Raw genomic sequence first — 21,623 nt, forward strand, 5'->3', positions numbered from 1 at the left:
ATCTCTGAGAATTATTCCATGGAGTTGTTAACGTTAAAAAAAAAAAATGAATAGAAAAAGTAAAAAATAAATATATACTTTATTAATTTTAATGTCAGTATTACAGAGGTTATATGCACCTCTGCAGTCATTTTTAACCTTACTTTTACTTTGCATGAATCAAATGGCACATGACTCTGGGAATTAACTTTGGCACTGAAAGAGTTAACCAGTCTGGAGAAACAGCATCCATCTAATCTAATGGGTACAGAGAGCTGGCTGTAGGATTCCCACCTAAAACCGACAAAGTTAATTACCAAAGTGAGAATTTAAAGTGTTGAAGTGAACCCAGAGTGTATTTCAGACTTAATGTCAATATAGCCAAACTGTAAAAATTCTTTAGATCAGCCACGGTTTCAATCCAGTTACTGTGGCCTTAAATTTGAGATTCACTTCGAATTGTCACTGTAGTAAATAAGTGTGAGGTTCATTATCCAGACAGGTAAGATCATCCAATATATATAGATATATCTATACACTATCTGGAAGAGTACTGTCATGCGATCTGTGCCTGGGGAATTGCACTATCGGCCAATTAAGAATTATTATCTAAGGGCTCTTAAAACCATATCAGTGAGAAGTCAAGTGAAATTAAATCAAAGCAATGCTTTTAAGGTTCTCACCAGCAGCACATTGTGTCTGTGGCTGAGCACACACAGCATCTCCCATTACAGGACAGCTTTATACCAAATGATGCTTATCAGGCAGGCTAAAGGTAAATGAACTCACTTTTTACAATGTCACATTTCTGAGCATTTTATTTACACAGGGGGGTCTGCCACACCAAAGTCACTGGAATATATTCTGCACACAGCGGATTAGTGTGTATTGATGTGAAGCAATAAAATAATTAACTGTTAAACACAATGTAATGGTATTTAAATGGAAATTCCCTCTGGACTCTCTGGGGCTGCATGAGTCATATTATCTCTACTCAATAATGTCATAAAGCAATCTCTACACCTGGATGATGCCATCCTTGTCAAATTTATGGTAGCCCTTCTTGTTGATGTATTGGCATCTTACCTATCTCCTATTCTGAACAGTGACACTCTACCTTTCTTTATCGAGGGCATGGGACCACTTCACCTGCATTATATGAACAAGTTTCCCATTATATCACATGCCCATGGGGGTTGCATGTCTGCCAGAATGGAAAAACTATTGGAGTGTCACAGCTTCTATAAGGACCAGTGGGCACTTTCCAATTCTAATGAACACCTAATTGTAATCAACGCATCCCTTCTAGATGTTCCTCTTCTGCTAAACCTGGATACTGATACCGTACACGTCTCATATAGAATAGTGGCACATGTGCTATGAGGAATAATGGTATACATCGCATAAGGAATGGCAGTATATCTCCCATACCCATGAACACATCTCGTCTGGAATATTAGTACGTGCCCTATAATCAATTTTCGTGTAATCTCCCTTAAGGAATAGCTGTCATCATCACACAAAATAGTGCCACCTCCCCCTTGTTAAATAGAGACATTTGTTCCATAATAAGTGTCGGTGCCCCGGCTTAGCCTCTCTCAGCTGTATTGGGGTTGCGGAGCGTTAACACTTTGCGCGGTACTCACATGTCAGTGATGTTCTCCGCCTGCGCGGAACTCCCCAGCACTGGAAAAGCAACAATCCCCGGGTACGGAACAGTGCAGGCAATCATCGTTGAATTACACTTGCATGAAGAAGGGCAGGCCGACCCCCTCCAAAGTAAAACCAGGAGAATGCAACAAGAGCACCACACCTGAAACAAATCAGGTCCATGCAATGTTTTCCAAAGGCCCATGTTGGATCTGAGGTCCTGTGGATCCCCAAATTAATGAGGCAGTCTGCCTGCAGACCCAGAGCTCACTGCTGCACCCCCAGGGGAACTGGCAGCTCCTGCTATTGGTGGGAGTCAGTAATAATGAAGCATGTAAGGAATCATAATCCTGTAAGAAATTCAGATGCTTGGTGTTAGGTGTTGCAGACCATAGTTATAGTCCAAGGTAAAACACCAGCCACAGGTAGGGAGGACAAAAAAAAAATCACAATGTATTCAAAATGTATTCTCCTCTAAGCTCGTCGTGAAGAAGGTGCTGTGGCTAAATAACAGGTCTGATACAGAGAGATGCTTTTCCACTCCTATTGCTCCTTCTGTACGAAAATAGAAAAAATAAAAATTAGTGAGAGAGAGAGAGAGAGAGAGAGAGAGAGAAACAGCTGATCCCCAGCTTCACCAATCCATTCCAGTGGGTGGACACGAAGCTGACAATCTATCAGTTCTCCCTCACCAGATGCATTGTATCGCTAGGAATAACCCATGATACATATGCATTAGGGATAAAAAGCCAATCCTGAGTCATTCCACGTGTAGCATTATTAATCATACCGATAGATAATGTCACCAGCACTATCTCTGCCATTTAAACAGCATCACAAAATTCCCAGAATAGGAGAGCATCATTCACCTGACACCGAATGACGGTATAGGGATGGAGGGATAGAGGGACGGATGGAGGAGAACAAGAGGAGAGCCAGGGAGGGGGTGGATGGGTTTGAGAGGGAGATGGAGGGAGACGGTAAGTGCTGTAAGTCTGTGCAGCTGTTTACCTGGCAGCCATGCAGCGGTCAGCTCGTGTTATTACACAGTATCAGACCCCAGTCCATGTACCAGGCAATGGAATGGCTGAGCTTGCAGGCAGATATACAGCTTACATGCAGAGCAGCTCTAACTCATTCACTGCCAGGGATGCTGCTCGCTATAAACCCTCCAGCCTAAAAACACTGCGAATGCCAGTGGGTCCAATGCCATGCCTGGCCAGCCTCCATGCCTAGAACAGGTGAGCTGGGCATGCACCAACCCATATCTCCTACCTGTGCTCTCTGCTCCTGTCCGGCACTGACAGCTCCGCACTACTGGTCTCCAATATGGGCTTTTTACACACTGTCTCCAGTGCTAATAATAAGTAGAAGCGTCTCCCTCCCCATTCCCATGCCAATAGCTTGTGGAAGGAGAAGTGACGTGAGCAGTGACGCAGGGCAGGGGCAGAAACCCAACATCATCCTCCAGGAGCAAAGCAACAAGAGGGGGGACCAATGGGATGTGCCTTCATCAAGACACAATTAGGCACACTGTCCTACACACATACTCTGCTACAGCCTCAGTGTGCCCCCCACCTACACACACTCACCCCTTTTTATTTTATTTTTTAAGATTCCTTCAATTTGGAGATGCAGAACATGAGTTTGTGTATAGCTCCTGATCATATGGTACACAGAAACCAGCTAGCTACACCTACACACAAGGAATGAGAGAGAGAGACGTGATTGGAATGCTGAGAATTCTCTCCTCCAATACTGTTTGTCATGGCATTCTACCTGCTTCTATCAATATGCTGCACACTGGGTGATACATCTCATGTACCGATCTGCACGGTCATCTCCCACAAATGTATATTTAATGATCTGTCCTGCAAATATCTCGCATTGCCCGTTAAATCCTTGCCCACGATCACTTGTACAAGAAAATAAAAATGAAGCGCTCACCACGATCCTTTAGCAATCTCAGAATATATGCATGTGAGTGTGTTTGTGTGTGTGTGTGTGTGTGTGTGTGTCTGTGTGTGTGTATTTTATGTATGTGCTAGAACTGTGCGTTTTATTGAGCACTGCAGTGAAAACGACGAAATAACTGCAGATAATGGTATTTAACAACATGATGGTTTATCAAACATAGTTGGTCATAAATGACTGGTATTAAAATGGTGTGTCTGGGAATATGTCTTTTCATTTGTGGTTTCAGAGCATTTTTTCCGCAGTAATTTAAAAGAAGCAAAGAAATCTACCGCATTGACAGGCAAGGATGCTGAAAAGCCTTCGGCGAGCTCTGCTGACCCCATGTGGTAGATATACGTGACTGCAGGTAGCAACAAATGAACATACAATTTCTCAAGGGCAAGATCTCAGAGTAATTTCTCCTTACTGCCTTTCTTGTTTTCCAACCCAAAAAATTCACTCAGTTGTACATCTATGCTTTAACTATGCCTCGGGGATTACATGGAGCCTTGTGCCTGGTAATACTTCATTTCTAAAGTTCTACTCTCAATAATTCATGTTACAATTGTAACATGCAAGCGAACATAAGCTTTTCCTTTATTTTATAGTGTAAGCATTAATACTAACAGGTGAGGAGAGAGGGTATTAGGCTGATCAGAGGGGGATGTTTGTGCTTTGTGAATGAAATATGCAGATTCCACAATAATAACTAAATTGTCTTTTGCCATTGTTTTTCCCACTATCCTTCATTGCAAAGAAACATTTCAAAAAGCACTATAACCATGTCCTGGAACTGTTAGTAGCTGAGTCCCCTGGCACCTTCTCTCCATTCAATGCTAAACCATTTCAAACAGCTTAACCCCTTAAGGACACATGACATGTGTGACATGTCATGATTCCCTTTTATTCCAGAAGTTTGGTCTAAAAGGGTGTTAATGCTGAACCACGGTCCCTGGCCACCCACAGCCAGGCCCCCACTGGCCACCCACAGCCAGGCCCCCACTAAATCAGAGATGCACTTCTTAGCCATGCCAATTCAAACAAGCAAGGTGATAGGCTGAAAGAGGTCAGCTGACACTCTAATCCTACCTCATTAGCCCTAGCAGCCGTAGTTTACTATCAACAACTTTAGCTTAACAAGTCCTTTTTATTTGAAGTTGCTATAGTGCCTGCAATCCTGCCCCACCATTCTCTGCTACCCCCCAAATCCAGTTCACAAACCCGAGCAGGAGGCTACGGAGGCGCTGCTTCAGCAAGGAAATTCATTATACCTATTTATTCTTTAGCTAGCTTGTAAAATGTTTATGTAAATGTATTTATTGTAAACACAGTAAAATACTAATTATGACATAATGGTTTAATATTCATGGAGCATATCTGACCACCATATTTGCTCTCCGGATGCAATCCAACCTTGCCTTCATTACCCTTTTTTCAGCAAGGAGGAGAGAGTTACTGAAACAGAATTGTTTGTGCCTTCTGTTTCCATAGTAACCAGCAGCAGGTTGCATTGTGACTACAGAATCAGTAACATGTCACAGTTTAAACAGGATTTTGCAGTCTTCCACTGTTGTTATTCATTTAAAGGCATGACTCTCCATGATTTCTAAGAATTATTTTGCATATCAGACATTATTCACTTGTGGCTAAATTTTAAACTGTGGATGACAGTTAGGGTAAATATCACAGAGGGCACATATATGTTAACATTTGACATATTTTGTCACCCATTGCAGGGCTGTTTTAAAGGAACACTCCACTGCCCAAATACAAAATACATTCAAAAAAACACTGTTTAGTAGATCTTGCATATATTTAATTATGCATTTTTTCATTGCGAGTATATTCAAAAGCAGCTTGCAAAACATACAGATCTTTTGTCTGCTACCTTTGCAAGCTCTCCCCTTCCAACCCCGCCCAGACTTTCTGTTGCTGTCCAATCACAGACTTCCCAATACAGCTCAATTAGAAGTCTTTGCAAGGCAGGTGCTCTGAGTTGCTGCCTCTTGAGTTTAGTTCCACGGAGCTAACTAAGCCAGGAACTAACAGGACCTGTTGTCTGATTGACAGGCAGGAGAATGGAACCAAGATAAAGGGACACTCCAGGGACCCAGACCACTTTTGCCCATTGGAGTGGTCTGGGTGCCAACTCCCACTACCCTTAACCCTGCAACTGTAAATATTGCAGTTTTCATCAACTGCAATATTTATATTGCAGGGTTAACTCCTCCTCTAGTGCCTGTCTACTTGACAGCCACTAGAGGGCACTTCCGGGTTTATAGCACAGATTTTCTGTGCTATAGCGTCGCTGGACGTCCTCACACTGTGCGAGGACCTCCAGCGTCGCTGAAATCCCCATAGGAAATCATTGAAAGCATTTTTCAATGCTTTCCTATGAGGAGGTCTAATGCGTGTGCGTGGCATTGACGCGCATGCGCACTAGGTCTCCTCCGCCGCCGGATGACGTGGGCGGGGGAGGAGCGTGGGCAGACCCTGAACCAGCACCGAGGGACATCGTCGCTGGATAAAGGTAAGTCACTGAAGGGGTTTTAACCCTTCAGCAACTTGGGATGGGAGGTGGGAGGGAGAGGGGACCTGCAGTGCCAGGAAAACGGATTGTTTTCCTGGCACTGGAGAGTCCCTTTAACTTATACATTTCTATTAAAATCTGCACTTTTTGCAAAAAGCAAAAATAGGACACACTTTTCATAGAAACATAGAAACATAGAAACATAGAATGTGACGGCAGATAAGAACCATTCAGCCCATCTAGTCTGCCCAGTTTTCTAAATACTTTCATTAGTCCCTGGCCTTATCTTATAGTTAGGATAGCCTTATGCCTATCCCACGCATGCTTAAACTCCTTTATTGTGTTAACCTCTACCACTTCAGCTGGAAGGCTATTCCATGCATCCACTACCCTCTCAGTAAAGTAATACTTCCTGATATTATTTTTAAACCTTTGTCCCTCTAATTTAAGACTATGTCCTCTTGTTGTGGTAGTTTTTCTTCTTTTAAATATAGTCTCCTCCTTTACTGTGTTGATTCCCTTTATGTATTTAAATGTTTCTATCATATCCCCCCTGTCTCGTCTTTCCTCCATGCTATACATGTTAAGATCCTTTAACCTTTCCTGGTAAGTTTTATCCTGCAATCCATGAACCAGTTTAGTAGCCCTTCTTTGAACTCTCTCTAAGGTATCAATATCCTTCTGAAGATACGGTCTCCAGTACTGCATACAATACTCCAAGTGAGGTCTCACCAGTGTTCTGTACAATGGCATGAGCACTTCCCTCTTTCTACTGCTAATACCTCTCCCTATACAACCAAGCATTCTGCTAGCATTTCCTGCTGCTCTATTACATTGTCTGCCTACCTTTAAGTCATCAGAAATAATCACCCCTAAATCCCTTTCCTCAGATGTTGAGGTTAGGACTCTATCAAATATTCTGTACTCTGCCCTTGGGTTTTTACGTCCAAGATGCATTATCTTGCACTTATCCACATTAAATGTCAGTTACCACAACTCTGACCATTTTTCTAGTTTACCTAAATCATTTTCCATTTGACTTATCCCTCCTGGAACATCAACCCTGTTACATATCTTAGTATCATCCGCAAAAAGACACACCTTACCATCAAGACCTTCTGCAATATCACTAATATGATACTAAAAATACTAAAGGTTTTCAGCAAGTAAAGCTTTAGGGGTCTGGAGTGTCCTTTTAAAGACAAGAATGATGAAAATACTTTAAGTGAACTGGAATTACAGAAATCATGTTAATTAGTTTTAATAAACACAATTACTACTTCAGGAATAATTTACTCTCAGAGGCTAGCTGATATTGCGAGTTATCTTTAAATTACCATTGTGAGTTTTATGTGTTAGTGAGTTTTGTTCTGATAGTTCTAACACATGGCTTGACAATTTGCTTTGAATTTAGGAGCCAGTTTTTTTCAATGACAAAAATAAAATTGTTAAAGAAACACTATAGTGACGAGAACTACTGTAGCTTAATGTAGTGGCTCAGGCGTCTATAAACTGTTCCTTTAAGAATTGTATTACCAGCTGCAAGTAACTAACAGCTCCCATTATTTTCTTTGGGAGTCTCTAATCCTTATTGGTGGCTGCTAACCCAAAAACGTAATACTAATCTATAGTCTGTTAGATCCCTATACAAAGTGGTGGGATCCATCTGGTTTGCACCAGTCCACGCGAACCTGTTGCTAAAATTTTACAAGTTCACCGAACCGGTGCAGACCAGGGGAGCATAGAAATCAGTTGAGCCCTTCCACTTTAAATGTAGTTCTCAGGAGCGCTCGCAGGACTGTGCCTCTTCTGGCACAAACCTACTTTCGCCCCTACGCGCTGTGTCTCGCGTGAGTGGAGAGCAGGAATGATCTCTCCAGCTTTGCATGTTGGTGAGGAGCAGTGAAGACACACCACCACAGTAAGTGTATATTACTGATATGGGGTGGTCTGATGGGTCCTGTGAAGGTGGGCTCGGGTGTTGAAGGGTGAGGGGAAGGTGCCCTGCGAGTTGGGGATTCACATTTGTTAAGATTTACAGAGACTGTTAGCTCTGGAGTCTCAGTCTTATTACTCTTATTACAGGGAGTTACTCTGCCTGAGAGTAATGAGACTGAAACTCCAGAAACATACAGGTTTCTCTCTGTGCCTCAGCCACTCGCCCTGCTGGGTTTCTGCCATGATTGTGTCTGCTATCAGACTGGCCCCTCGTGGCCCTTGGCATTAATGTCAGGTGGCAGCAGGATGTAGATAGACCCCAGTCATGTTTGAAAAAAAAGAGCAGGAAAAATAGGAATTGAAAAAGAAAAGAAACGAAAAAACTGCCCTAGATTGAGAAACAGGGACAGATTGGACATGAAGGGTTTAGACAATTGGGAAAAGGAGGAGGGAGAAAGAATAGATAGAGCATGTGTTGGGACTGGCCATGTGAGTGTGTGTAAGAGCCAGTATGTGTGTGTAAGAGCCAGTGTGTGTGTGTTTGTGTGTTTGTGTGTGTGTGTGTGTGTGTGTGTGTGGGTGAAAGAGCCAGTGTGTTTGGAAGAGCCAGTGTGTGTTTGTGTGTGTAAGAGCCAGTGTGTGTGTGTTTGTGTGTGTAAAAGCCAGTGAGTGAGTTTGTGTGTGTATAGGAGCCAGGGGGCATGTGTTTGAGCCAATGTGTGTGCCAGTAAGTGTGTGTGTGCTCCTGCACTGTGGTGCGCGCCGCCCGGCCATGCTACACAGAGGTTGGAGGCACAACAGGGATGGGGTGGGAAATTGCACTAAGGGACACTGGAGGGGAGGGAGAGGAGGAGCGACCAGTAAGGGACACTGAGGGGGAGGACAGACCACTAAGGGAAACTGGGGGGGGGGGGGAAAGACCACTAAGGGACACTGGGGGGGGGAGAGGAGAAGAGACCACTAAGGGACACTGGGGGGGGGGGAGGAGAGACCACTAAGGGACACGGGGGGGAGGAGAGACCTCTAAGGGACACTGGGGGGGGAGACCTCTAAGGGGCACTGGGGGAGGCAGGAGAGACCACTAAGGGACTCTGGTGGGGATGAGGAGAGACTACTAAGGGACACTGGGGGATGGGCAGAGAGACCACTAAGGGAACGACGGGGGGAGGGGGGAGAACTCTAAGGGACAAGAGGGAGAAAACTATGGGAAGGGGGGGCAGGGGAGAGCACTAAGGGACAGGGGGGCAAGGGAGAGCACTAAGGGACAGGAGGGGAGGGGAGATCACTAAGGGACAGGAGGGCAGGGGAAAGCATTAAGGGACAAGTGAGCAGGGAAAAGTACTAAGGGACAGGAAGGGAGGGGAGAGCACTAAGGGCCAAGGGTCAAAAGGGAAGGGGACAACACTAGGGGACAGGAGGGGAAGGGAGAGCACTAAGGGACAGGAGGGAAGAGGGCAACACTAAGGGACAGGAGGGCAGGGGAGAACACTAAGGGACAGGAGGGTAGGGGAGAGTTCCAAGGGACAGGATGGGAGACCTCTAAGGGACAGGGGGAGAAGTGGAGTTGAGACCCTAAGGGACAGGGAAAATGGAAGAGATCATTAAGGGACGGGGGAGTTTAAGACACACAGAAGGGCTGGTAGGGGGAGACAGAGACACACAGAGTCGCTTTTGAGGGAGACACACAGCGGGGCCTAAGAAGAGTAAGACACAAAGGGGCTTAGGGGAGTAAGACACACAAAGGGGTTTGTAAGAGATACACTAAAGGGGAGTGTAAGGCACAAAACTTTATACAAAATTATACAAATAAGCCCCTATCATACCCCACAAGCCCTCTCTTTCACACTACACACATACACAATGCATCCTTACACATACACAGAAACACACATGCACAGAATGCATCCCTGCTCACACACACACACACACACACACACACACACACTGAAACATACAATGCATCCTACACTCACACAGAAACACACTATTCATCCCTTACACACACAGAAACACACAATGCATCCATTACACACACACACAGTGCATCCCTTACACATACAGAATGCATACCTCACAAACACACACAATGCAGGTCTTGCACACATACACAGAAGCACACAATGCATCCTTTACACACACAGACACACACACACACACACCCACACACACACACACTGCTTCTCTTAATGCATCTCTTACACACACTTAATGCACCCCTTACAGGAACACACACTGCATTACATTACATACACAGAAACACACCTTGCATCCCTTACACATACAAACACAGATTCACACACACCCAGAAACACATATTGCATTCTTTACAAACAAACACACACTGCATCCCCTATACACACCCAATACATCCCTTACACAAGCTGGTATCCCTATACATTACATTCCATAAGAACACACACACATTACATAATCTACAATAACACATCCCCTACACACATACACTCCCTGTGATCGAACTCATGGGTGGACCCTGTAGTGGTTCTGTTGTCTATAGTCTGTCCCTGCAGGCTTTTTAATGTAAACACACTGCCTTTTCAGAGAAACAACACTGTGTGCAGCACTGGCATTGGCCCATATGGCAGATCATATGGGTGGGTATTGTGATGGGGCGGGAGGTGGGGGGGGGGCAAATTTTTGTTTACCTAGGGCGGCAAAAATCCTTGTACCGGCCCTGCTCATACACACCCTGCCGCCCCATGTCCCCCTCACCCACACTCCGCTGCCCCATGTCCCCCTCACACACTTTGCTGCTACATGTCCCCCTCACACACACTCTGCTGCCCCATGTCCCCCCACACACACACTCTGCTGCCCCATGTTACCCTCACACACACTCTGCCACTGTCAGGGTTTCTTTGCTGTTTAAACAGCAACCCTTCCTTTCTTTGTGTCTGATCTTTCAGCTGATTTTAATGATCAGATCCTTCATTAATGTTGCCACGGTTACTCACCTGATTGTAGTAAACAGCCCTGCTGCTAATCAGTGCAGCCTATTTAAGCAGCAAGTCCCAGTACCTCCTTTCCCTTGCGTGGTTTTCTTGTTTCCCAGAAGACCCCCTGTTTCCTGTGTATTCCTGGTTCCCGACTTCTGTCCTTGTTCCTGACTCCCCGGCTCTCCGTTCTCCTGATCCTGTCTCGTCTGACTACCCACTCTGGTGCCTGATCCCTGCTTGCTTCCTGGACTTTGCTTTTGGCTATTACTTTATTTTCTATTTATTAATAAAGGTGTTTTGCATCTACATTCTGTCTCTGTCTGGTTCCTGGTCCCTAACATTACGCAAGGGCCATGAATACAGAAGGTATAGGCAATCCACCTATACCTAACCTGTTTACTCGGTAGGACCAGTAGAACCACTGTTTGGACCAGTGTGCGCATGCACTCCAGGCCCTCCTAATTCGTACTGCACATCTGGATCCAGCACCCGGCCAGCCTGCGACTGCGGCCGCCTCTGCCTCACTTCCTGTTCTAGCACCAGTTGTAGCCTCCGAACCTGTTGCCGCTAGAGAAATGACTGGGTCTGTCCCACTCCCTCAGTATTTTGGGGGCAACCCAGCTCAGTGCAGAGGACTTTTAAACCAGGTTGGAGGATACCTTGAAATGGTTCCCCAGGCATTCCCTACTGACAGAAGCAAAGTTGGGTTCATGATTTATTTGCTGTCTGATAAAGCCCTAGCTTGGGCAAATCCTCTCTGGGAGGCAGAGAGACCTATTATTTACAATTACCCTGAATTTGTGGCATCCTTTAAAAGGGTATTTGATATTCCAGCTCACTCCCCCTCTGCTGCCAAACACCCCATGTCTAATGCACAGGGCACAAGAACAATTTTCGAGTATGCCAGTGAATTCCATACCCTGGCAGCAGAGGGTGGCTGGAACAACGAGACTCTTGTGACTGCCTTTTTACATGGGCTCTCCGATGCTATTAAAGATGAGATTGCAGCCAGAGAATTACCTAACGATCTCGAGGAACTGATATCCTTTGTTATCCTCTTTGATATCAGACTCCGAGAGAGATCCTCATTCAGGAATCACCTGTGGAGACACATGTATATTTGGCACCAAGCTTTTCTTCCCCAGCCAAGCCTCCCTAACCTCCTATGCCTCCTAGTACTAAGTCCCCTGGTGGTGTGGAGCCGAGGCGGTTAGGCTTCTCATGCCTCTCTGTCGAGCAGAGGGCCTTTAGGAGGAGGGAAGGCCTGTGCCCATACTGTGGACACCAGGGTCACCTATTTAAGTCTTGCCCGATTCATCCAGGAAAATGCATATACCTAAGGTACTGTCATGATTTGTGCTGCTCTAGGCATGACTAAATTTGGGCACCCCCAAAATCTAAATTTGGGCACCCCCAAAATCTAAATTTGACCCCCCAATTCGTTTTAAGGCTTTTTTTTTGACTGACAGACACATACCCTCATTGATACATGCACTGATATACACTCACTGACAGATACACAGTCGTTGGCACACAAATACAGTCATAAGCACACACTGTTTAACCAACACACACTTTCACTGACAGACACACACTGACACACCCACTCACTGACAGGCACACACTCTCAGATACACAGAAAATGACATACACACACTGACACACACACTCACAGGCACACCCATTCTCACTGAAAGACACACACACTTTCACTCACTCACAGACACACACTGACAGCCACACTCACTCACTCACTCACTCACAGTAAGGTGGACAGCCCCAGAACACAAGTCAAGCAAGGAATTTGTCTGGGAGCTTGGGGTGACATTTTTTGGCGCCCCCACCTGAAAGTGCCACCCTAGACAAATGCCTTGTTTGCCTTGTGGTAAATACATCCCTGCTCTACACCATGAGATGATCCAACTCCAGGGGATTTCCTCTCCATATAACCCGGTTGTTTTGGGATACCCTTGGCTACAGAAGCATAACCCCACATTTGATTGGCGCAAATCTGAGATATTAACTGGGTTCCAGCAATGCACATTTTTTTTGTCTCCGGAAACCGGCCAAAGTTTTGTGCACATCTTCTGCCTCTATGTTGCCCGCTGAGTACCAATAATTCCAAGATGTATTTGACAAGGGTCAGGTCCTCATGACTGTGGTATCAAAATCTAACCTGATGCCATTCCTCCTCGTGGCTGGATTTAGCCACTGTCTGTAGCAGAGAATCACGCCATGGAGGAGTATGTTACTGATGCGTTGTCAAGGGGATTCATTCACACGTCATCTTCTCCTGCCGGGGCTGGCTTTTTCTTTGTGAAAAAGAAGAGTGGTGAGTTGAATCCCTGTATCGACTATAGTGGTCTCAATCGTGTTACTATTAAGAATGCCTACCCCATTCCGTTGATCACTGAGTTATTCGACCGCCTCAAGGGAACTACGGTCTTTACTAAACTCGATCTGAGAGGGGCATATAATATTGTCAGGATAAAGAGGGCCACAAATGGAAAACCGCACTTAACACCAGGAGCGGGCTTTATGAATACCTAGTAATGCCCTTTGGTCTTTGCAATGTTCTGGCGGTTTTCCATGAATTTATAAATGATGTCCTGTGAGATATGCTGCAACAATGTGTGGTGGTTTATCTTGATGATATTCTGATTCATTCCACATCTCTTGAGAACCATCATGCAGACGTTTCTAGTGTTCTACAGAGACTACGAGAAAATTATTTTCTGTAAATTGGAGAAATGTGAGTTCAACTGCAAACAGGACACATTCTTGGACTATGATATTTCTGATGCTGGATACTCTATGGACCCAGAGAAACTTTCCGCTGTACTACAATGACTTCGACCTACGGGTCTTTGCTCCATACAGCGTTTTCTTTGCTTCGCCATTTATTATGGGAAGTTCCAATAACACGTAAGAAAAATGCTTTTGTTCAGTACAGCTGCACTAAGCATACCAAGAAATGAACAATATTACCAAAAAAGTGCGCTACTACTGGAGATGTTAAGTCTGTAAATAAACAAGGAAAAATATAGTGCAGATGGTGTAAACATGCAGTATATTGTAAGTGGTGGGGGGAAAAACCTCACATGGACCTGAGCCCCTATCACCCCTGGCTCTGGGTTTGCAAGGCTCCACTTGAGAGGGAAAATCCCACAATGGTTAGATGAAAGCTGTATGCTGTATTCTTTATATCCAAAACGATTCTGTGTGATACAGGATAGAAAGGCAAAGACCCCTAATTGAATAGTATCTTCAATGTTTTATTGTAAAAAAGTGGTTAAAAACTCTTACTTAGTAAGTGGTGGGTATAGCTGGTGAAGCCACCCACATAAAAGCATGTGTATAACAAATAGAGACTCCACAGTCACAATCACTACCGGTACCGACCTTTCCGCTCATGTGATGACTTCCAGGTCCGCCTTTCCGATGACGTCTGCATGACGCGTTTCGCCCACCTTCCTGGGCTTCCTACTCCGACATCCCTGGTCTCTAGCTCCTCCTTTTAATTCCCTCACTCCTCCCCTGCATTACTTTCATTGTTCCGGGGGCGGAGTGTAATCGGGAGTTGTTGTAATTAAAATTCCATTACATATTTGTTGAATATCATGAGAATTAGTGTGCATCAAAACTGTTAAGCTTAACATATAGTGGGGGCAATACAAGTGAATCAAAGAAAGTGACAGATCTCAAAATCCCCGTTTAGGCCTCTAGGGAATAACGATTTTAACACCCATCTCATTTCTTGTTTAGCAAGTTTGTTATCCAAATCATCCCCTCTCCAATTCCTATTAATTTTTTCAATTCCACAAAATTGTAATTTGGTGGGATCTCCTTGGTGCATTTGTACGAAGAACTACAACTTTTTACGGCACATCTGAATTCCAACTCCTGGGGTATTAGATTAACTATGGACCATAGTGACAGCCAGGTCAATTTTTTTAGACCTTAGTATTTGTATTTTGAATGGGAAGATCTGTACAGAAACCTTCTTTAAGAAGGTGGACCTCAATAGTTTTTTTTTCTTTTATAGCTGTCACTATGGTCCCTGGTTGACTAACATCCCTAAAGGACAGATGATGAGAATTAGAAGGAACTGTACCAACCTTGACTCATACGAAACTCAAGCTAACAGACTAATTGGCAAATTTGCGGCTGAACACTATCCAAAAGCTATACTAGGCTTATAAGGAAGTTAAATTACTTAACAGAGTGGTAAAGAATGGTAAAAGGAAGAATAGGAAGGATGACACTAAGACAAATGAAGTCCCATTAATTTTTAATTATTCAGGAAGAAACAAAGAACTTAAGAAAATTATCAATAAGTACTGGTTAATTCTTCAGAAGGATCCCCTCCTTGATCAGATTCTATCTAACAAACCTGTCTGTCTATAGAGGGACACCAAATATTAAAAATCCCCTCATTAGGTGTAGTTTTAAACAAGGGAAGAATGTAAAAACCTTTCTCAATTGTGAGGTAGGGTTTTTTCAATGTGGATATTGTTTAACATGTAGAACCACGGGGGCATCCAAATGTGTTAAAAAGGAATTAATAGAAGGAAATACAGGTAAAACATATAAGGTGAAACAATTGATAACCTGTCATACCACTAATTGTATTTATGTTCTCACCTGCCCATGTAAGAAACAATATGTGGGAAAAACCACAAGACAGATATATATCCGCATTGAGGAACACCTACGAAATATAAAAAAAAGGGTTTAAGAGCATCCTCTATCTTCACATTTGGAATTGAAAAAAATAAAGAAAAAAATAATAGGAATCGGAGAGGGGATGATTTGGATAACAAACTTGCTAAACAAGAAATGAGAAACTGTATGTTAAGCTTAACAGTTTTTTTTTTTTTTTAATTCTTTATTTTTCTTGTGCATTGTATTACAAAACAAGGTATTCTGTAATGCCACAACAGCAGTTACAGGCATTTCAGCGACACACATGGTCATGGCAAAGATAAACTGCACATTTTATTTTTATAAGTAGGTATAACGCGCTAGGAACAATGTTAAACTAAGAAACATGATAAATGCTCTGTTATGGCACTCTATTTGGTGAGTCACGAGTGGTTCGACATGCTTAAATTGTGAAACATAATATATTGTAGACTCGCTCAAAAATAGGTATTTACAGGCAAACAATGCTTGGTTGGTTAAGATATGCATATACGACATCTTAGCGTGATTACACCCATTCTGCCGGGTCATCAAGAGTGGCATTTTTATGATGCGAATCTAGTTAAATTATCTATGTCTGTGCCTCAATACGCCTGTCCTATGGTAGTTCCCTTTGCTGTGTAATCGTTTGCTGGTTTTTGTAATAAGTAGCGGGGTGACTCAAGCTTTGAGCTACGCGTCAGGGTCATGTATTTCTCTCTAGGGAGTAGTCTTCCTACCGTTAAGCGATGTTAGGTTTAGATATTGGTCTGACTAAATTCTCAGCGTGCTGTATACCCTGGGTCAATGTTTATAGTACTAATGCGTACGACCGTGTCGTGCAAGCAGTCCTATGTAAGTCTTGTCGTCTTAAGTTGCTGGTGTACATGCGAAAAATATATATGTCATTTCGCTATTCCCTCGTATGTAACCCCGCGGGCCCTCTGGACCGACAGGGGGGGGGGGGTCTGAGTGTTGCCTAATGTGGTATCAAAAAATAATACGATCGGAGAGGTGGCCGCATGTGCGGTCGTCATGGTGAAATAAAACATGTGTCAGTTGATCAGTTGAGATAACAAAAATACCGAAAATAATATAAATTAGGCTGAGACAGGGCTAAGTAAGTGGTAAGTCAAAATGGTGAGTCAAACTGCCAAACAATTATGACTAAACGATGTATTAGGCATTGTCCCAACAATGTCATGGAAACAGTTTGTGGGTCATTCCGGGTCTCTAGGTGCTGGCTCCTTCAGAAGGTTCCTGCCTGAGTCGTCGCGGCACAAAAGTTGGTGCCCGTGCAGGGTCCCATCTGTGTGGAGGTCTCGTGGTCGTCTGGGATGCCGTGCTGTGCATGGAATCCTGTGGTAGGTCCAAAGCCTGAAGTAAGTCCCGTGCTCCTTGGAGATCGTGAACCACATGCTTGTCTTCGCCCCTCTGGATTAGGAGGGAGCGGTCGGAGCGCCATCTGTACAGTATGTCCCTCTGTCTGAGTAGCGTGGTGAAGGGTTTTAACGACCCCCTCCAGGCCAACGTACCTCCCGTGAGATCCACGAAGAAAGACAAAGCGTGGCCCTCAAACGTGAGTTGTGTCCGGTTTCTGGTCGCTGCTAGGGTTGCGGCCCTGTCCCTTCTGTGTTGGAAGCGAATTATCATATCGCGTGTGGCCGTCGCTGGGGCTCTGGCCGGTTTCGGGATCCTGAATGTGCCGTCTAGTTGGATTGCTTTGGCAGCTTTCGGTGAGAGTAGTTCAGCCAGTAGCCTGCGTGCGTAGTGCGGTAGTTCCTCGGTAGGTATGTCGTCGGGCAGACCCCTTACTTTTATGTTGGCTGCTCGGCGCTCATCTTCTACAGCGGCGAACCTCCGTGCGAAGTCTGCGTTTTGTTTTTGAAGGTGCACAATCTCCGTCTGTATGGAGGTGATGCTCGTGCTGTGGGCTGCTGAGGTGAATTCCATGGCGCCCAGCCTCGAGTTTATGCCTTGCAGCTCCACCCGAAGGGCGGCTATGTCCCCTTGTAGCGTGGACTGTAGGTTAACCAGCAGGGACTTTAATACCGATGTTGTGATCGGTGCCCCGTCCGGGGCTTGGGGCTTGGTCATGGCAGCCGGTGGTTTCGGCATGATTAGCTCATCCTCCTCCAGTGAGGTTTCATCTGATAAGTCACAGTATGTGTCGGCTAGGGCGGCCATCTTGGGCCCTGGTGCTCCGTGTGCATTGCTCCGATATCGTGGTTATGTCCTTGCTGGTCCGGCTTCGTTTTTTTGGATTTTCGACCCATGACCGATCAGCTATCTCTTGCCGGTATTTGTGTCGATTTTGGAGGGTTTTGCTGGTCTGTTGTGAGTAAAACTATAATTTTTTCTGTGGAGCTTCGGCGCCATGCGACCTCTCCGCTTCGCAGTTAGGCTCCGCCCCGGTTTTTTTCAAGCTTAACAGTTTTGATGCAAACTAATTCTCATGATATTCAATAAATATATAATTTTTTTCTCTTTCTTCTCCTTCTTGTAATAGGAAGATTATGTATATATATAGATATACTACTACTATTTCTCATTAATTTCTGTGAATATTTTGCCAACTTTATGGACACATAGCCTCCATATCTTAGAGCCCTGGAGAAAGTATTAGGCAGCCCTATGAATAGACATAATAAGGAGATCCTACTTTCCTTTTTAATATATGCTACTCATAATGAATTTTGAAATAGCAACATGAAAATACAAGTAGATACTATTCTACTATGGCACTAGAAAAAGTGCAGAGGTGGGTTACAAAATTAATAAAAGGAATGGAACATATCAACTATAAAAAAAGGTTAACAAATGTAAACCTATTTAGTTTACAAAAACGTCGCCTGAGAGGGGATATGATAACATTATACAAATATATTCGGGGCCAATACAAACCATTGTGTGGAAATCTATTCACAAACCGGACTTTACGTGCTTATAGACTGGAAGGTCATGCGTTTAGACTGGAAGAAAGAAGATTTTGTCTAAGGCAAAGGAAAGGTTTTTTTTACTGTAAGAGCAATAAGGATGTGTAATTCTCTGCCTGAACAAGTGGTTTTATCAGAGTACATACAGATGTTCAAGCAGCTACTAGATGCATACTTGCAAAAACAGAATATTCAATGAAATAATCTTTCAATGTAGGGTAATAACTGCTTGATCCAAGGATAAATCTGACTGCCATTCTGGGGTCAAGAAGGATTTTTTTTCCTAGCTTGTTGCAAATTTGGAAGTGCTTCAAACAGCAAAAAACAAATGTGAGGAAGGCGGAACTTGATGGACGCAAGTCTCTTTTCAGCTATGTAACTATGTAACTATGTAACTACTATTATTTAATATAGAAATACGTAGCAGTATCTCTCATTATGAGAGGTACTATTTATGTTTATTCTCTTTTTTAAAATTCATCAATATAGCTAATAGAGATGGTGATTTTCTTATATATCTTCAGGTTCATTTTAATTTCCTTTTTATTTCTATATTTATCATTATTTCTATTTCTAATTTAATATATTTACTTTTATCTGGATCTTGATCTGTACTGGATTAATATGCACTTTAGAATAAGACTCGCAAAGCCTCAGCTATTTCAGATGTAGTATGACATTTTTCTCTCCTTATTTCTTTCTCATTTTACAATTTCGCATTTTTATGTAGCCTATATATTGAAGAGGTTTGGTATATATCTAGGGATATATCCTTCTTTTTGCTGCATTGCAATATATTTGCTTCGTTATACTGTATAGATTGTGGAATGATAACATATATAAAGCTGGAGGTATATAACGATTTAATACTGTATAGCATTGTATAATATGCATCTGTATCTTTAATCCGCAAAGCAATATACAATCTGTATGTAAGAAGAGAATGGACTCGAGCTCTGCAACATATCTCCGTAATGGAATTTGAATTACAACTCACGATTACACCCCGCCCCCGGAACAATGAAAGTAATGCAGGGGAGGAGTGAGGGATTTAAAAGGAGGAGCTAGAGACCAGGGATGTCGGAGGAGGAAGCCCAGGAAGGTGGGCGAAACGCATCACACAGACGTCATCGGAAAGGTGGACTCGGAAGTCATAACGTGAATGGGAGGTTCGGAACCTGGTAGTGATTGTGACTGTGGTGTCTCTATTTGTTATTGTGACGAAGTGCCCTTCGCCACTTTGTCCTGGAGAGGCCTGCTTGCCTGCCTCCTCCCCTGCAACTATGGCCCCTGGGAGATTGTACCCTCTTAAACCAGCATTTGGGCTTATGGACTTTTATTGGACTGTCTGTGGGCACATTGTTACTTTGGTGAACAATGCCCCTTTAAGACTATGGCCCCTGGAAGATATTGCCTGTTAAAGGCTATTTTAGCAGATTGGATTTTAAAAGACTTTTGCTGCCCCTTTAAATTGTATTGGAGCAGTTCTGCAGCTTTAAATTGGCACTTTGGATGCAGCCGAAGTGCCGAAGTAGTCGAAGTGGCCGCCATTCGACAAACGAACTCATGGCGGCGGCCATCTTTGTTCATTCGAATGAGGTCAGCGGTATGTGTAGCCAAATCTATGGAACTGAAATCGGCTACACATTTCACCGCTTACCCTTTTATGAAGATTAGACGTATATTTTTAAAGTTATAGTACATGTATAAAAACTATATTTTTCCTGCTTGTGATAATTATGTTAACCCATTGTGTACCATAATTATATCACAGGCAGAGGGGAGGATTTTGTGTATAATTGCTGGGAGTGTTTTCTGTAATGTACGTGTGTTAATGGTTGTTCTGTAAAACCCTGTGGGTGGTCCTATGTAGGGAAAACCTGCATAAAAGAAGGCCCGTTGGTGCCAAGTAAAACAGATCTTCTTGACCCTCAATACGTAGCCTTGTCTCATTATTGGAGGGAACTGCTATATCACACTGGGGATTGCTATGCTCTGCATACTCCCCTGAGCTTTAATCACTTACCGTATATACTCGAGTATAAGCCGACCCGAATATAAGCCGAGGCCCCTAATTTTACCCCCCAAAATTGGGAAAACGTATTGACTCGAGTATAAGACTAGGGTGGGAAATGAAGCAGCTACTGGTAAATTTCTAAATAAAATTAGATCCTAAAAAAATTATATTAACTGAATATTTATTTACAGCGTGTGTATATAATGAATGCAGTGTGTATATGAATGCAGTGTGTGTGTATGCGGTGTGTATGAGTGCAGTGTGTATATAATGAATGGAGTGCAGTGTGTGTATATGAGTGCAGTGTGTGTATAATGAATGCAGTGCAGTGTGTGTATGAGTGCAGTGTGTATGTATGAGTGCAGTGTGTGTATATGAGTGCAGTGTGTGTATATGAGTGCAGTGTGTGTGTGTGTATGAATGCAGTGTGTGTATGAATGCAGTGTGTATATAATGAATGCAGTGCAGTGTGTGTATGCAGTGTGTGTATGAGTGCAGTGTGTGTATGAGTGTAGTGTGTGTATATGAGTGCAGTGTGTATATGAGTGCAGTGTGTTTATGAGTGTGTATAATGAATGCAGTGCAGTGTGTGTATATGTGTGCAGTGTGTGTATATGAGTGCAGTGTGTATATGAGTGCAGTGTGTATATAATGAATGATGAATGCAGTGTGTATGTGTGAGTGCAGTGTGTGTGTATGAGTGCAGTGTGTATGCAGTGTGTGTATAATGAATGCAGTGCAGTGTGTGTGTATGAGTGCAGTGTGTATGAGTGCAGTGTGTATATAATGAATGCAGTGCAGTGTGTGTATGAATGCAGTGTGTGTATGTGTGAGTGCAGTGTGTGTGTGTGTGTGTGTGTGTGTGTGTGCAGAGCATTGGTGGGGGTTGGGCATTTTATTAATTATTATTTAATTATTATCTTAATATTTTTTTTGTTATTTTTTTTTAGGTAATTATTTTTTTATTTTATTATTAATTG

The 21,623-nt window shown here is 43.5% G+C and overlaps 1 protein-coding gene across 6 annotated transcripts in view; it reads right to left on the bottom strand.

Annotated features, from left to right (window-relative positions):
* The window catches only part of NTRK2 (neurotrophic receptor tyrosine kinase 2), a 230,715-nt gene extending 227,567 nt beyond the window's left edge, over nt 1–3,148 (bottom strand). The window contains exons 1-2 of one of the 6 annotated variants that reach the window (XM_063454989.1): nt 2,905–3,148; nt 1,626–2,184 (exon numbers count right to left, since the gene is read on the bottom strand). In XM_063454989.1, the coding sequence (XP_063311059.1) occupies nt 1,626–1,834 (209 nt within the window). In that variant the 5' untranslated portion in view covers nt 1,835–2,184; nt 2,905–3,148. Of the gene's footprint in view, nt 1–1,625; nt 2,185–2,419; nt 2,498–2,640; nt 2,664–2,904 lie in introns of those variants that run through there. The other 5 variants (XM_063454987.1, XM_063454988.1, XM_063454984.1 and 2 more) reach the window with 5 other exon arrangements.
* Nucleotides 3,149–21,623: the final 18,475 nt, after the last annotated feature.

The sequence above is a fragment of the Pelobates fuscus genome, chromosome 5 (assembly GCF_036172605.1).
Source record: "Pelobates fuscus isolate aPelFus1 chromosome 5, aPelFus1.pri, whole genome shotgun sequence".
Taxonomy (NCBI): Eukaryota; Metazoa; Chordata; class Amphibia; order Anura; family Pelobatidae; genus Pelobates; species Pelobates fuscus.